The sequence below is a fragment of the Ammospiza nelsoni genome, chromosome 1 (assembly GCF_027579445.1).
Source record: "Ammospiza nelsoni isolate bAmmNel1 chromosome 1, bAmmNel1.pri, whole genome shotgun sequence".
Lineage (NCBI taxonomy): Eukaryota > Metazoa > Chordata > Aves > Passeriformes > Passerellidae > Ammospiza > Ammospiza nelsoni.
The window spans coordinates 92,396,908-92,413,525 of record NC_080633.1 but is presented as its reverse complement, the minus strand read 5'-3'; the positions used below and the strand labels follow the sequence as shown (position 1 = coordinate 92,413,525).

The window sequence follows — 16,618 nt, the reverse complement described above, 5'->3', positions numbered from 1 at the left end:
TTCTCAGTGATGCAGCTATGGCGAAAGATGTTTAGAGCCTCGAGGAAAAAAAAAAAAGGTAGCAAAACTGAAGGTTTGGCAAACTGGTGGGGCAGTGCCTCTAAGCAGCCCTTTGTTTTTATGTTTATATATTTCGGCAGCAATTTTTAACGTGCCTGGCTACTGTGGATGATAGATGCAAGGGTTTCCTCAGACTTTCCCGTGCCGGGGCGGGGAGAGGGCCGGGCTGGGGCTGCCGGGGCCGCCTCCCGCCGTCATCGCGCTGCGCCGCCGGGCCGGGCCGGGCCGGGCATGGCTGAGGGGGCGGCGGGGCCGGGCGGCGCCGAGCGCTACTTCACCCGCTGGTACAAGCCAGGTACCGCCGGGGCCGGGCCGGGCCGGGCAGTGCCGGGGGGGCGGCGGAGCCCTGACTCCTCTTTGTGCCCTTCTTGCAGACGTGAAGGGGCGGCCGTGCGAGGACTTCTGCGTGCTGCAGCACTCCAACAGGCGAGTGGCCGGCGGGGCTCCGGTGCCCGGGGGGCCTCGGGCTGCGCTCGGCCAGGGCGCTGCCGCAGCCCCGGGCCTCGGCCTGCGCCCGGAGGGAGCGGCGGTGGCTGCGGCAGCCGGGACGGGCAGGGTCGGCCTGGGACACAGCACCGGGCGAGCCTGCGCTGTCCGGGAAGGTGGGAGTAGGGCAGAGTGACAAATCGGCCTCCCCATCCTTTAATTGCTCCAGTGAGAAACAGAGGCTTGGCCTCTTCCCCCCTGACGGCCCCCCACAGCCCCTCGTGCTCTTCAGCAGGGCCCGTGGTGCTGTCCTCGCTCCCTCTCCTGCTGAAAGGGCCCATACACCCTCCCTAGAGATGTTCATGGAAAGACTGGACGTGGCACTCAGTGCCGTGCTCTAGTTGACACGGTGGTGTTCGGTCATAGGCTGGAGTCGATCTCAGAGGTCTTTTCTAACCTAATTGATTCTGTGATCATCAATATCAGAAAAGAAACATTCCAAAAGGCCTTTGTGAAATGATATTTTGAAGGACTTCAACTTGATTTAGAAATCCTTCCATTTGAACAAACATTTAGCTTTTTCTAGATAAAACCTAATTACTTTTCCATGCACATGTACTAATGGATGGTGAAGGCAAGATATGAAAGTGTCTTGTTTCTGCTTGGATGTAGCTGGATATCCAGTTATATGGAGTAAAATAACCTGTACCTGATGTGGAGTCTCCTTCCATACCTTACCTCCCCCTGCTGCAGCCTCTTAGGGCATCAGGAGCATTTCTGGGGTGCTCAGTCCCAGAGGGAAGAACATAATCTGCTATCCACACAAAAACTGCCAGGGCCAGTGGCTCATGGGTTGAGGGAAGGTGAGGCAGCATTTGCATTCCTGGTGAGTTGCCTGCTCTAGAAATTCAGAATAAAAGGAAGAGTATGCTTGGCACAGGCTGGAACCATCACCTTGCTGCAGCCTTTGGAGTTGGAGCTTCTCTGTGGCTGTTTCCTTCCTCCATTCTTTCAAAAGGGAAACCAGAGTACCTTCAAATAACAGGTGACAGTAACAGCAAGGAAGGACACCCATTTGTACTGAATACTGAATATAAGGTTACTAATCTCAGGTGTCTGATATAAACAAGTTTAAATGCCACTGATCTGTTCAATTGTCCATGAAGACTGTTCTCCTGCTTTGAATTCTGAAATATCAAGACCCTTGGAGTCCACAGCAGCTTAGCCAAATATTCTGTAAAATAATTGACCATTATTATGTATGGAGCTGTGGCTCAGCTTGCTGTTTCTATGCAGTGTGAAGTTGTCTCTTGCTTTTTTGTTTTGCGAGGTCTCAGCTCCATCAGGTGACAGCTCAAAGATAATTTGTCATCTTCCCCTTAGAAGGCGGCTGGGGTGAAGGGAGGTAGCTTTGCTGCTAGAACATGCTGGATGCATTTACCAGGATCCAGCTCCCTCTTGTGGGAGCTGTGCAGCCAGAACTCCACAGGAGTGTGGGGAGATGGATGCAGCATCCACAGGGAGAGATCTGGTTCTGTGCCCTGGTTTTCTCTGCAGTCACTCTTGTGTTGATTCTGGTGCTTGCTGCAGGTTTTATACTCTCAAACAGAATAGCTTCCCATCCCTTCAGTTACTGGCAAGTCATGCTTGTGCATTAAGCACAGGCAGGCAGGCAGGCTTGGTCTCTTCAGCTGGGCTCATCTCAAACTGTGCAGTGTCATGGTAAGAAATAACCCTCTGTTAGAAAAAATGAAATGCAAGCAGCAAGTTAACTAAGGCCCAGGTCACCAAAGGATTCCTCAGCTGTTCACTGCACAGGGCCTTTAGCTGTTGAGAAACACTCCTTTGTGTGACATTTTGTGACAAAAGTACACCGTGCTTTACTTATCTTAACCTTAGTGTCTACTTCAACTATTGGCTGAAATGAACCAGCCATGCTCTCATGGGGTGCAACAGATAGAACAGCACTGGCTTATTTACAAGCAGTGGTTTTCTTTCAGTAAGAAGTGTAGGGCTTTTGACAGTCCAGTCTGGTATCTCAGAATGAAGCATTTTCCATGGGAATGGCTTTAGGTCAGAATGCCATTTTCAGTTTGGTACAGCAGGTGTCAAATAAGATCGGCAGAAGAGGTTGTGGGATTTGCTTAGAGCATGAAGGAGTGGCTTCTTAAAACTACAGTGGACTAATTATATTTTATTTTTTTTTTTTTCAGAATCTGTGTCATCACCTTGGCAGAAGCCCACCCTCTTCTTCAAAGTGGAAAAACAATTAAAAACGTTAATTACCAAATCAGTGCAAACTGTAGCAGACTTCAGAATAAGGTCTCTGGGAAGTCAAAAAGGGTATGGCTTTTTGATTTCCTTAGTTTTCATTTTAATCTCTCACACTGCCTGAGATTTTTCTGTCCTTTCTTGGAGAGAAACCCAGCAGGTTACTTCTGTATTTCACTTAAAACCAGCCCCTCTGCACTTGAAGAATTTAGATTTCCTCAAGATGTGCTTGTCTGCTTGTCCCAGCCAGGGTCTTGCAGTGCTCCTACAGCACTGGTGGTTTCCAGTGTTGCTCAAGCGCACTCGCTTCTAGCAGTTCTTTTTGGTAGTGTAAAGAGGGACATAAACATCCCTGAAATAATGGAAGTTTATTTCCAAGAAGATGTGAAGGATTTGGAAACTAGAGAGTAGATGGGGCAGTTCAGTGTACTGGGTTTTTGAAGGTGCATTTGAACTTGCTTTTACTGAAAGCCATGGTGCTGTTCCTCTCCTCTCTCCCCTGACTCATCAAAATACAAGATTGCTAGTCTGCAAGAAACTCAAATCTGTAGGCTTGTAACAAGCTTCTGTTTTATTTGTGCACATAACTAAGTTGGCTTCTTCCCTTCTGTAGGGAAGCACAGCTCTGGAACTTGGAATGACCTGTAACTATCACACATCCTTCCTTTTAGACATTGCTGATGGTAATACTTTTACAAGTCCCATGTAATTAAAACCACAGACATGTTTGTTTGTTTTCCAAATGCAGGGAGCTCAGTTTTTAACAGAACTTGCCCCTCTGTGCAGGATATCTTCATCAGATGGAGAGGAATACACCATTTACAGGTAAGATTTTTCCCATTTTTTCCCTACCTTGCCATACCCCCACATCTACAGAATCTGAACACTTTTGCAGTTGCATACGAGGGCGGCTGATTGAGGTGAATGAGAACATCCTTAGCAATCCCGCTCTTCTGCAAGAAAAGGTAAGACACTTTCTTGTTCTTTATTTTTCAGCTTTTATTTCACTGCTAACTTCAGTCTCACTTTTTAGCCATCAACTGAGGGGTACATTGCAGTGGTTCTACCCAAATTTGAAGAAAGCAAGAGTATAACTCAGGGACTTCTGACGCAGAAGGAGTACGAGGAAGTTTTGATGAAACGCCGCAGTTCTGCTTCATGAAATCAACTCTACACTTCCCATCTGTGTTTGATACTGAATAAGTCACTTTTATTGTACACTGTTTTATAGTATGGAAAAGGCCCAGTGCCAGTTTTTAAAAGGAACTAAACTCCTTAATTTGTAAAAGAATAAACCAGTTAAAATAGTTTGTATATTAAAATTTCTGTAAAAACTTCACGTAAAGTTTTTTTTTTCTCTGAATTCTAACACTACAGGTTTTTAAATAAGCTCAGAATGACATGTTGGAGATTATTTATGTTCCACAATCAGCTTTGCATCTGCTTAATGCAAGCATAGGACATACAGAAAAATCATAGTATTTAGCTATCATGTAATTTAGCTAAACTAATACAATATGGAGTTTGACACAGGTGAATGGAAAACAAAAATGCAACAAAAGCCTGTGTACAAGGAGCAGATAAATTTGAAAATACATAGTTCATACCAAGTTGTATTTTCATGGTATCCTGAAGTTAAATAATGCCCTTTGTACAGAATTTTGTAATAATCACTACCTATTTTCTTCAGTTTTACATGGCATAATGTCAAGTCTGCATAATACTTTAGTGGTTCTACAGGCAACTCAAATTCTGCTCAGAAAGTTTTAATAAAAAAGCAACAACTGAAAAAGCAACAACTGCCATCTACAAATAGGGTAAAAGAAAAAGGGCTTAAGTCGAAACTATTAATCACTTAGAAATACGTTTTTTGTGGAGATAAATCTTGTCAAGATTAAAATTCAGAGGTGAATTGATTGAAAGAGATTTTTTTTTTCCTAAGACGACTTCATTGCAGGTATAACTTGTAACTAAGGTAACATTTCAGTGCTTCAGGCCACAGCCTTTCAGACTATATTCCTGATTCTGCTTTATCAAATACACAGACTGACATAGGCCAGAGATGAGTTTACAGACTTCAACAGTAGTGTTACATGTAGCATATGCAGCACAGGGGTCTTTATGTAAAATGTCTATTTAGCAGCATCTTTGGGTTGACACATCCATTAAGACATTCAGAAGCATTAATTACAAAATCGGTATCAACAGCGAGCATAGGAAAGGCATTCACATTATAAAAATACTGAATATTTAGACTAGCTTGTGTTTTAATGGCTAAGTAATGGGACATCTATTAGATGTGACAAAGGTCAACAGTTTTATATCAAATTAACCTGGCTTGACTTTCCACAAATGAAAGCAGTATTGAAACTTCAGCAAGTGTTATTGTCAAATGGGAATTCCTGCATTTCTCAGTGCTATGATTACTTGCTCTCTAAAAATGTCATGTTTGTTACATGATTTTCTAAAGACTTGATGCCAAATGTCTCCACTCTTCTTTCTGGAGTACGTGCGTTTGTACCAGTTCGTATTCTGTCTTCTTTCCATGGTGGAGCAGGCTTAAGACAACCATTTCCCGCTTTACTCTGTGTATGTATATAAGAAAGATTTCTTAAAAACAACCAACCAACCCAAGCAAGCAAACCTCAAAAGTTTTATGTAGTGCAGATTAAGCTAGTACTCACCTTTCTCAGTAATTTGCAGCAAAGTGGAAGAAGTTGACATAACAGAGTCATCACATTCCTTGTTTTCAGAATGCATGCATCAACCTAAACAAGACAGTAAGTAGAGTAATACCTATTACTCAATACTTGTGTTAGGCAGTCTTTTTTGGCATGAGATGATCTGTTTTGAACTGGGTAAAGTAATACTTATCCTGTTAAAATATCTCCTAATCAAATGGGTTTGCCTACTTTTTTTTAAACTTCTCTGTATAGTACATGTAAAACAAGAGCATCCCTTCTGTTAAGCACAACTTGAGCAGACATATCCCAAGAGGATGAACTACTAAGAATATTATATTAAACAGTAACAGAAGTCTCTTGGAAAGGAGCTCTTAAGATCTAAGTATGAATCATCACAATTCTTTATGGTTTTCCTTTTGTCAGCATGATTTAGAGAGCCAAGCATCATTTAAGCCTTAGTTTGATGTTACACTAAAAGTTATCTTAAATCTTAACACTCAGCACAGGCCACAAGTCTGAGCCCTCGGACATTAATTTGAGAACCTGTTACTGCTATGTACTGGTACATCACTGTAGAAACAGACTGGAGTTCCCATTTAATTCAGAGGGTGTGAAACAAACCATGCAGTAGCCCCAGGGTGCTCAGTTTGGTTCTGAGTGGCTTGTATGCTTCAGCCAGTTTCACGCCTGCTGTAAAACTGAAACACCTTTTCCACAGCCATGTGCAAACAAACATCCAGCTGCATGGAAATGGTCTTGCTCAAATTGATTGCCTCTGGCTCAGGGATACTGATCCTCTCTGATCTTTGCAGATCTCCTCCTTGTGTTAACAGTGATGAAACTTTCACTGTCTATGTATTTATTTATAGCAAATATGAATATCAGAAAAAAACCTGAGCAGTCCAGGGTAGATGCTGCCTATTGAGAATCAAATGTGTTTCAGTAGTGGAGTTGGGGTTTGGAATTTGTTACATTTATGTTAAGCATCAGTAACAGTAATAACAGTAATTATTACAGTGGCAGAAATACATATTACCTTCATTAAAATTTTGATCCCTGAAGTCCATGCTGAGGTACACCTAATTACAGTTCCTGTTTATCTGAATGGCATTCTAGTGGATTACAGTACTACTGCAACCTAATTCCATATTTTAACTGGAGCATAAATTAGTAAATTACTTTATTTCAAAACAAGTTAAGTGTTACTTTGAGAAATATATATAGCTTTTTACTGTACCTTTGTAAATGTAGCACTTTTACCCTGAGCAGAAGCTTTAGCTGTTGCCTGGAGCTGCTTGCACATAGTGATGAGTTTTTCAGCCTCCAACAGAAGCAAAGGCTTGTCATCACCACGTACCTGGTATGTTGTCCAGGAAGACAAAATAACTCTGTGTTAAAGACTCCAGCATAAAGGGAGCAGGGAGCATAAGCAACTTCTAAGCAGTATCACTGATGTCATAAGATACATCACCTGATCAGAAAGAGCATGAAGAGCTGAAGCAAGCTTTGTGCCCTCTGTGGCAAAAATCTGAAAGAAGGAGAAAGCATGTAACAAAATGAATCACAACAGAAGGTTAGGCTTTTCCCCTCCTGGTTTAATAGTGTGCTTTTAAGTAAAAAGGTAGCAGGAAATACTTGTAATAATTGTATACATCTACAATACACAAGTTAGCAGTTTGCAGTGACTTCTGAAATAACAACTACACTGCCATCCTCACAGATAAGCAGAGTTTAAAGGCTGTCCCTTTACATATAACAAAACCCCCAATTTCCAATTATTTTTTGCACCTGGCAGCTCACAAAAGTTTTGTGATGACACCTGGCCTCTTTGTTTATTGTCCTTTCAAAGGTAACAAGTCTCCTGTTACACACAGGTATGCATTTTGGAAAGAGCATTCCACATCCCTTCATTTGGGCCCTTCTGTTTACACTGTGCAAGTTTTTACATCTTTCTTTCCCACGAAAATCCTGCTGCTCAGACTAGGATTTAGTATCTGTTAACACTACCAGGGACTGAGCTGCGTGACACAACAAATATTACAGATGTGCTGAAGTCCACTCTATTTGCCATAATGCCAGTTTGCTATCCCTCCTCCTAGCTGGAATCTATCAGTGTAATGATCCTGTCTGAAGCTATTACTGGAACACTGGAAGCTCACTTTCAGAATATGTATCAGAGTTAGGCTGCTCAAAGTCTACAACTGCCAGTCAATTCATGGTACATTGTACTTATGTGTAAGGAATCAGACACTGAAGTTCCTGTTTGGCTTCACTCAGAGTGTCTATGTCCTATTTTGTTAAAAATACATTACCTCTGCCTGATGAAATAAATCTTGAGTAGTTTTCAGAAGTCCTTCTCCTCTGTGAGAAATAACAAAAGCAGAAGACATGCCATTTACAGACTGCAGATTATATTGCCTACTACTTACAAAAAATAGTCTCACCACTGAACATCTTACAGTTCACACCAGTGAACTGTAAATATCAGTCTTTTAGAAGATACTAGACACAACTACCTACAAGAACTGACTTAAATATATTATACAAACACCTCAGTAGCTACAGCACTGTTGGGGAATTAACAATGGCTCAGTTCTCATAAGCTGAACAAGACTAGAAATCCACATCTCTGGCATAATGAGTATTACTGGACTAGCAGGTTACAAAAAAGAAATCTCAGCTCTGGTAAAAAAACCGCAAGCAAACCTAAATTCTTCAAGTAAGAAAGCTGACATTGCACAGGCAAGTTTCAGATAAACACTTTTCAGTACATGGATCAGTAATTCCCATCTACGGTTCTATCTCATCTACAGGTATATACTTGGGCTTTAATTCCCTTAATTTTCAAAGTATTTATGAACATGATTCTTAAAATGATTTTTCCGTACCCAAGAGACATTTAAATAGATGCCCTCCAACAAAACAGATGTTAAGCCCTTTAAAAATAAAGGGGTGTTTAAAATTAGGGGTTTTTTAAACAGTTCAGAAATTTACAAAAGTTTATAAAGTCTACAGACAGAATCAAGTTCCTTTCTAAAACAGTCCCAATTATTATGCTCTGAAAATGAAAATTTGTTCTTTCTTATAGACACTGTTAATGCTCTTTTTCCCACCAAAATTTGCCATGTGTACTCAAATTACCTGGTAAATAAATACATGGAGTAGGCCATACTTGACATGCCTTGTCCATGCTGCACAATCTCATTCTCCTGGTCCTCCCATTTCTCTGTCTCAGAATCCACATCAGATGTGAGCAGATGCAATTCTAATCCAAGCTTTGCAATTTTCGCCTGTTCCTGTAAATAGCAAGCATATTTATAGCACTTAAAAACACATTGTTCAGACAAGATAAAAAGATGAAAGGAGTTTTTTTACTAAAATGATGCCATCTTACCTCAGAATCTAGTTTGACTGGCTTTAATGCTTTCAGATTTGCATTATGCTTCTGTTTCAAACAAAAAATAATGTTTTTAAATAAAAGGAATTGGTAATAATTTTACTTGCAAATCTTAAAGAGGTAGCTCTATATTCAGAGAAAGACTTTGCAGGAGAGTTCCAGAGGTTCAAACAAACTTCTCAGCAGAAACTGAGAACCTGTACTGATCTGTCTGTCCTGAAATGGCAGGTGCAGATGGCCTGAAATTGCAAGGAAAAGACCTCTTCCACAGTCTCCACTTCCTTATGCAGTACAGTCTCTTCCCTTTACCCTGTAAATCCTCAATAATACTCAGGACTAAACAGTCTTAAGCAAGTACTCCTGCACTGATTTTTCTATCACTGATGGTACTGATATAACAGGGATGCTGATTTGGCTAATAGCAAGCTGACATAGACTACAACCCATATGAATGCTGCTGTGAGGAGGCAGCCCAGTATTCTGTGTCACTCTGGAGAAGCAGCTGTAAGCAAATACTGACACTGATCTTTTCATGGGTTTCCTTCTTTTTTTTTTAAGTCATGAACTATTTAAAATAAAAGTCTGGCTGCAAGCCAAATATTAGCTCATAATTAGTGGTACTGATGTGAGTGGACTTCCTGGTAAGGCAGGGCTTGCCAACTGCATGACACACTTAGGCAGTAATTCATAATTTATTTTGTAATTATTTGCTGGTTTTGGCTTTAATTTCATGTGCTGGTGCTGTCACTGTGCAAAGACAGCAAAATCATCAGACGTGGGAGGCACAGTCCACATTCAGAAACCACTGGACTGCAGAGGAGTAGCACAAAATTGGTATCATAACTTGGAGAGGTGTGAGGCACAGGAGGAAGCTGGATAATCTCAGTGCTCAGCTGAGAGCCTTGTCTGAGATTCTGAAAAACTCTGACAAAAACCTGCTGCTATTCATTCGTGGGAGTACTTGGGCAAATTAGGTTCAGTAATGCATGCGGAAAAAAAACCCAACAAACCAAGAAACAACACTGTTCATTGTGAACAGCATCAGAAATGAGATTCTAGTTCCATTTCCATTTCTCACTTCAAGAATCTGAGCAAAAGTACTCATACGGAAGTTCCTAGTGTAATTTAGTGCACAGTTTAACTTTCTGCCATTTCTCTTTTCCATCCAAAAATGTTTAAATATTCTGAATCTTAAGAATGACTACCCATTAAGAATGACACTGCAATTCTGCCTATGTATTAGAAATGCTGATCTCATATCAAAACATTTAGCACAAAGGACTGTACTCCTAATTGTGATTTGACTATACTGCATGTTAGAATGCAATTTCAGAAATACTGTTTTCAAGGCAGTGTCTTAAAAGAAGAAAGGAAGACAAAACCAAACTAGATTTGTTTGTAAACACGAATTTTGGTCTAGAAGGTATGGCAAATATTTAAGCTGCAGAGTCATGGAAGGATATTCAAGAAAACCAGCACTGGTTACAGCAAATAAGGTTTTCAATTCACAAATAACTAAAGGAAGGTCAGAATGTTTTTGCAGTTTTCTCCACTCTAGTGTTTCCTTGCATTATTTTAATAGTACTATTATTAAAAGTCAGATCAGTAGATACGTTATTCTGCTTTTAAAACATGATTCAACACTTTAAACTGTAGAGAAAAAATATGCATTAAGTACACACATGAATCATCACTGCTGCTCTGGTCCTCATCTACAGCACGGTCTAGGGTGCCACTCATTACCAGCAAACAGCAGAGTGGCAATTAAACAGATGTAACAAAATATGTGATCTAATTAGATTGGCAGGAACAGCGCGGCCTCTGTGCAGGGACAGCGTGGGCGTCAGCCAGGCACAGCAGATCTGTGGTGGCAGTGGGGGGAGGAGAGGCTCTGCTGAGAGGAACAACACCGGGAACAGAGGCAATTCCAAAGCTCAGAGCACCAGCTAGGCAAACAAATCACTCTGTGAAGAAACTCTGGTGTCCTGTGGATGCCATCTGTATTTCCTGTCTACTTTGAAACTGTGCATTTGTAACTCCCCACAATATTAAGTATCTTGCAAAACCCAAAAAGAAGGCAGAAACCTTTCAAACAATGCAAGCAGAACTGTTTAAATGCTGATCACAAAATTTTATTTAATATTTTTAAAAATATTTTAATCAATGGGACTCTGACTTCAAACATTTAATCTCTAAATTATAACATCCAAAAGCTATGTGTCTTAGTCAAACTGGTCAGGGAGAGAAACCCTATCCAGAGTTTCAGTATCTAGTTCCATAACTAGATACTGAAATTCACCCATGCTCATGCAGCCTAACAATTTAAATCCACAGATTGGCTTTATAAAACTTTTAAAATAAATATTGGATTTATAAAGGTTTTATCTTTTCATTAAGAGTCAGAAGTTGTGTTGTGTTTGAACCTCTAAAATTGCACAACAGAAGACATGGAGACAGAGGACCATTTCAAACCCAAATTTCTCTACAGGTTAAGGAAAAAAAGCAAGGAGAGAAAGAAACAAGCTAGAGCTTACTGTACCTTTTTAGACCATTCTTTCCCTTTTTCCTACTCATGGAAAGATTCAATTTACAGCAGGTGAATCAAATGACTGATTGCATGACACTATCAAGATTTAGGAGGCTTCCTAACACACAGATGCTCTCAGAAATAGCGTAATATCAATTATAATCAGCTGCAGATATTAAATTACCTCATACCTAAAAACTGGGTATTTGGTGTACCTTTTTCTCAACATTAAACACTTAAGATCAAGGAAGGAAACAAGAACTCATTATTTAAAAAGGCTACAACACGCTCGGAACATGAACCCTTGTTACAAATAGGTTAACTCAGGCTACAATGTTAAGTCTTGGTAGTATGATTTATTTTTGTTTTAATTTTCAGTATATTGCAGCATATTCCTACTGTTTTAATAACAACAATGTACTTTTTAATTATACAGCATGAAAGTAGATTATATAGTAAAAAAATTGTTGAACAGGATTTAAAGTTTATGTATAATCAAAGTGATTAAAGCATGTAACATCACTAGTTACACTTGTCTTCAGTCTGTTTATTATTCACTTAATAAATTGCCAAACTTTGATATTTTTCTGTCAGCCATCCAGTCAGGATGCATGTTACCAAGATATTGTTAGGTCCCCATTTGGTTGTGACAAGGAAAGAAATCAAACAGAGAACAGCAGATACAAAGTAACTACAAGAAACCAAAAAGCAACTTACCCCCGGTCTGGGCAGTGATAGGTAGACGCGCTTCTCTCCTATGAAGAACACACAGGTTTATACCAAAATTTATCTACAGATTTTAATCAGTGGGATCAAATGCCTTACTTCATCCTTCCTAAAATTGCAGTACTATAAAAGCAAATTACTTACCTGTAATTCCTCCTCTCTGAATACTGAATGTCCTCTGTCTCATGCTTTCGAGACAGGCCAAGAGCTCTGTACTGCTCAGATTTTAGCAACTGGCAATTAAGAAAGCTTCTCTGAACATTTTCCTCAGTAAAATTTCTAGTCTCCTGCATGTATTTCACAAGGAAAGTAAAGCAACTCTCTCCATGACTCACTAGCTACATACACTCATTTTGTTGCAAAATACAGAACATAAATTTGCAGCTCCATGTATGGCTTTTCTTGGCATGGGATGAATGGTCTGAAATTTGGAGTAGACAGTGCCACTAGTGAGAAATACATAGGCAGGTTTTCCTAAGTAATGCAAATAAAACTCTCATGTTGTACTATACGTATCCCATGTGTGCTGTATTTTATGAAGAAGGAAGTTCTACAGCATTTTACACACTTATTGAATTTTTTCTTGTATTGCCAAGTCTGACCAAAACAAATTAAGAAAGAAAAAAAAAATCCTTTTTGGGTGTTACCTAAAAGTTGATAAGACTTTATTTTCAAGAAGAAACACTGCCTGGGCTAACAGCCTGAGTTTCAATTACCAGAAGATATAATAGTCTACAAAGACTAGCATTCATTACAATAGATTCAGTTGCTACAATTGCTAATTCCTCCTCTTGCATCAGCTCCTAGAGAAGTTCCATTCTGAGTCCTCAGAAGACAGTTCTTTTGTGCATTCAGGATTTTTTGAAAGCATGCCCTTTATCTCCTGACACAACAGGAAGATCAAAATCTCTGTATCTAGGCAACTGACTCCTACAATTTTAGGACGCCAACAAGTGTCCTTCAACCCTCTTGAAAAATAGGAAAAATGGAACCTTCCTTCCTAAGACCACTTTTTCCTTCCCCTGTGCAGTTTTGCAAAAGATGAACGAGCTAACAGGGCACAAGATGCATAACCTTTTTTTTTTTTCAGAATGCAGTGTTATTCGGATATTAATTGCCCTAACGTGTATCCAAGCAAGACTTCTCCCCTAAAGACCAATACAAATTATGAGAAGTCATTTACAACATCCTATACATCAAAACATCAGCTAAAGGGCATGTAAGACATACCAAGAACAAAAGTGAACTTGCAATTTTAAATGCTGCAGCATAAAAGATCTCCTTGGAGCTATGTAAAAACATGTTGTGTCTTGTTAAAAAGTTCAAACACAGAAAGCTTTGACATAACAAATGGAATAAAAATGCTCACTGCAATGACACAGTACTTGCACACACAAGGCAGGCATTCAGAATTAATGGAAACCAAACGGAAAGTGGTGGCAAACAGAAGAAAATAAAAATTGCCTTTGGTCTTCTACTAATTCTCATTATTTACCTTAGCAGGGTTTCATTGCTCACCCTATTCAAAAAGAAGAAAGATCTAACTACTTATTTCTTGAACATTGTCAAAATCTCTAAGGATCACAAAATACACACACAAAAAACACAGTTCACTGGACCCACAGAAACCAAGACCTTTCAAAGGAGCAGATCAACTGTGGTCAGAGAAAATCCTACCTAATCAGAAAATACTTAATTCTATCAGTGTAATCAGAGAACTTTTATTTGATTCCATTAACAGAATATACATACGTAATTTTTTAGGTATTTAATTTCCTTAGTTTGTGTGTCAGATCTTTGCTATTATTTCAAGAGGCTTTTTTCACCACATGATGGTCTTCTTTTTATTTTACTCTGCCTGTGTTTTCTTAAACATGTTTTTCCTTTTTAATTTTTTTTTCACTTAAAATTCATTTACATTATTTCATTCTCTGTCTTCCAATTTTCTGCTTTCTACTAGTTCCAGTCCTGGTTTTCCCTCCATAATACTCCTATTTCAACTTTGAATTCCCACTTTTGACGTCACTTCTTCTCTGAGAATATGGCAGCATGCCTGCTTCACTCTTCTTCCTGGAATCTGAGCCTCCTAATTCTGATCTGTATCACCTATTCATCACCTACAGTCCTTCAGAAATCTCATGGTCATTCAACTCCTCTCAAATCAAGTGGGCAAAATAAAAGAGGAGAGCAGAGAAGTATGTTATCTTCAGAAACTATTCTCTCACTTCTTTGCTGCCTTGTAAGCCCAGTTACCAGGAAGCAAACCAGAAGATCATTTATTTACATTCTTCTCCACCATGTTCAAACCAAAACATTAGAAAAAAGAGCTTGGCTGACATCCAGCAGCTTGGATTGATGAAAGGTACTTTTGTCAGGTGGTTCATCTCAAAGTGCAAGAGCCTCAGAGTTAAGCACCAAATGGAAATGAACCAAACAATCTCTCTGTGGGCAGAATCAAACTTCCCGTGCCTGGCAGGGGAGAAAGGTTACCCTCCTGAGGAGCCTGTCACCCTCCTCATCCCAGCCTGGACACACCAACACTGTGGAGAACAGGCCTCCTCACCACTGGATTGAAAAGTGGTTTAGGATTGAGCAAAGAAGGACAACTCTACCTAGCTGTACAGTTCTGCACGGCACAGGAATATTTCCCAAATTCAAATGAAGGTTACTGGGCTATGCTGCGCTCACCAACCTCCCCCGCCCCGTCATGCCTGTGAGTCCTGCTACCCTGGAGAAGCCCTCTTCAATTTGGGCATGTTCTGGTATAATTTCATTAAAATTGAGTAAAATATTGCTTCACTTTCAAGTTAAATCCAGCTCCTCCCATGTGCATTTGGGATTTCAGCATGAGAAATACCTCATTTTATGTTATGAAAAAAAACCCCACTGGATAAAGGAGCTATGCAATTGCTCGTGAAAATAAAGAAATTAGTATAAACAATGTGAATCTAGTGTAATCCAAAAAATGCTTCTTTTATTTGATGTGTCCAGCACATTTATTCACCATTCAATTTTTGCATCTTAAGCTGTATTCTGAACTCTCTAACAAAGCCAAACATTTAAATTGGTAGTACAAAAATACAAGATTTTAAACTGAGGAGAAAAAAAAATATACTGTAATTCTATCTCTTCTCACATACAGTCACAATTTTACTATGAATAAAGCACTTGATACATTTTAGTCTGTAAAATAAAGACACTTTTACCAACCTCAACATTAAGACAAGTATAATGAATTACAAGAAGAATAAAGCCTTATCAAATATTGTGACAACTCCATTGTGTTTGGAGGCAAAAGTTTTGTGAATGCCACTCCTATAACCTCTTAGCAAGTAAAGTTAGTTTCATTTATTTACTGGATCACCAGGTGTGTTTTCTTGGAGAAGAAAAATGTTGGAAGTGGCAAAGTAATTTCAGAGTATTTTCTGGTAGAAAAAAGGTGGGGGTGCTCAGGTGAGATTTTTTCCCCTCCCTTTTTTTTTTAATGACAAGAGTCACTCTGAAGTCCAACAAAAGAAAACAAACAAACAAAACCAGATTAGCCCACAAAACAGAGGAAAACTTTGTGGAAGACAGGTGGATATAAGAGATCAAATTACTTCTAAGGACATAATTGGTGGCACCTATGAAACAATCCAGATTCAGAGGAAAGTCTGGGCCATATGACAAGGGAAATAGAGATTTCTTAACAGTGTTTTGACAATACAAGATCTAACACACCCGAGGCCACAGAGAGAACACAGGCAATTCTCAATATCTTACCAGTGGTGGGATCAGAACACTTTATGCTGAAAGAAAGACTGAGGAAATGAGAGCCACTAACAAGAACACCCTTGGGTGGTTATGCCAAATGAGAAGAATTCACTGCATCACTCATGATGGCCTCCAACATGATGGCCTCCTGCTCAGCAACACTTACCCATTCTCCTTTCCCTCCTTTAAGCAAGGACACTGGGCTGCCCTTGTGAAATGATGCTTTAAATAAAGTGGAAAATACCACTTATGGAAAATGTGTTATCTGCCATCAGCAGCCCCAAGAGAAAGTTATTAACTACAGAGGAGGCTGGGCATCTGACATCAAGAACAATTTGTTTGGAGAGCCAAGGATATGCTTTGCTGTGGCTGCATGATTCTCATCCTATCATTTTTAAATACAGTAATATCTATATATATATGTGTATGCACACACACACACAGATAGATATAAATATATAAAAAGGTTATCATTCAACCTTGCTAGACCATTGTATGAATATGAAAAAAATCAGATACCGCATGTTCAGTAGATTCCAAATTCCTAAAGATTCCAAATTTATTCTAACAAATTTACAATAACATAATTTGAGCTTCATGTTATAAAATATTCTCTTTAAGGAAAGCGAATTTGACCCTGGCTCCCAAAACAAAAAAAAATCTGCTGAAAGTTAAAAGGCTCATAAACAGGCTGTCTGCACATTTTTATGTGGTATTTCAGAATAAGTTGGAAGAACAGCTGGAATAACAATCATGTTTTTCTCAGAAGTCCCA

The 16,618-nt window shown here is 39.6% G+C and overlaps 2 protein-coding genes across 2 annotated transcripts in view; one reads left to right on the top strand and one right to left on the bottom strand.

The window, feature by feature from the left end:
* The first annotated feature begins 226 nt into the window (after positions 1-226).
* Positions 227-4,065, top strand: ABITRAM (actin binding transcription modulator). The gene is made up of 6 exons (XM_059493385.1): positions 227-355; positions 435-486; positions 2,700-2,829; positions 3,506-3,582; positions 3,653-3,722; positions 3,791-4,065. Exons 1-6 carry the CDS (start codon positions 292-294, stop codon positions 3,917-3,919), a joined length of 522 nt encoding a protein of 173 aa, XP_059349368.1. The 5' UTR covers positions 227-291; the 3' UTR covers positions 3,920-4,065.
* Positions 3,732-16,618, bottom strand: part of CTNNAL1 (catenin alpha like 1) — a 57,380-nt gene continuing 44,493 nt past the window's right edge. Inside the window, exons 12-19 of the mRNA XM_059493373.1 lie at positions 12,083-12,120; positions 8,836-8,886; positions 8,583-8,737; positions 7,754-7,802; positions 6,913-6,969; positions 6,679-6,798; positions 5,442-5,525; positions 3,732-5,342 (exon numbers count right to left, since the gene is read on the bottom strand). Of these exons, the coding sequence (XP_059349356.1) occupies positions 5,181-5,342; positions 5,442-5,525; positions 6,679-6,798; positions 6,913-6,969; positions 7,754-7,802; positions 8,583-8,737; positions 8,836-8,886; positions 12,083-12,120 (716 nt within the window). The 3' untranslated portion in view covers positions 3,732-5,180. The remainder of the gene's footprint in view (positions 5,343-5,441; positions 5,526-6,678; positions 6,799-6,912; positions 6,970-7,753; positions 7,803-8,582; positions 8,738-8,835; positions 8,887-12,082; positions 12,121-16,618) is intronic.

Bases quoted from the DNA above. Each gene is read 5' to 3' on its own strand.
- ABITRAM (XM_059493385.1), top strand. From the start codon at position 292: ATGGCTGAGGGGGCGGCGGGGCCGGGCGGCGCCGAGCGCTACTTCACC. The intron at 3,583-3,652 runs GTAAGATTTTTC...ACACTTTTGCAG, and splicing joins GAGGAATACACCATTTACAG to TTGCATACGAGGGCGGCTGA. The intron at 3,723-3,790 runs GTAAGACACTTT...CTCACTTTTTAG, and splicing joins CCGCTCTTCTGCAAGAAAAG to CCATCAACTGAGGGGTACAT.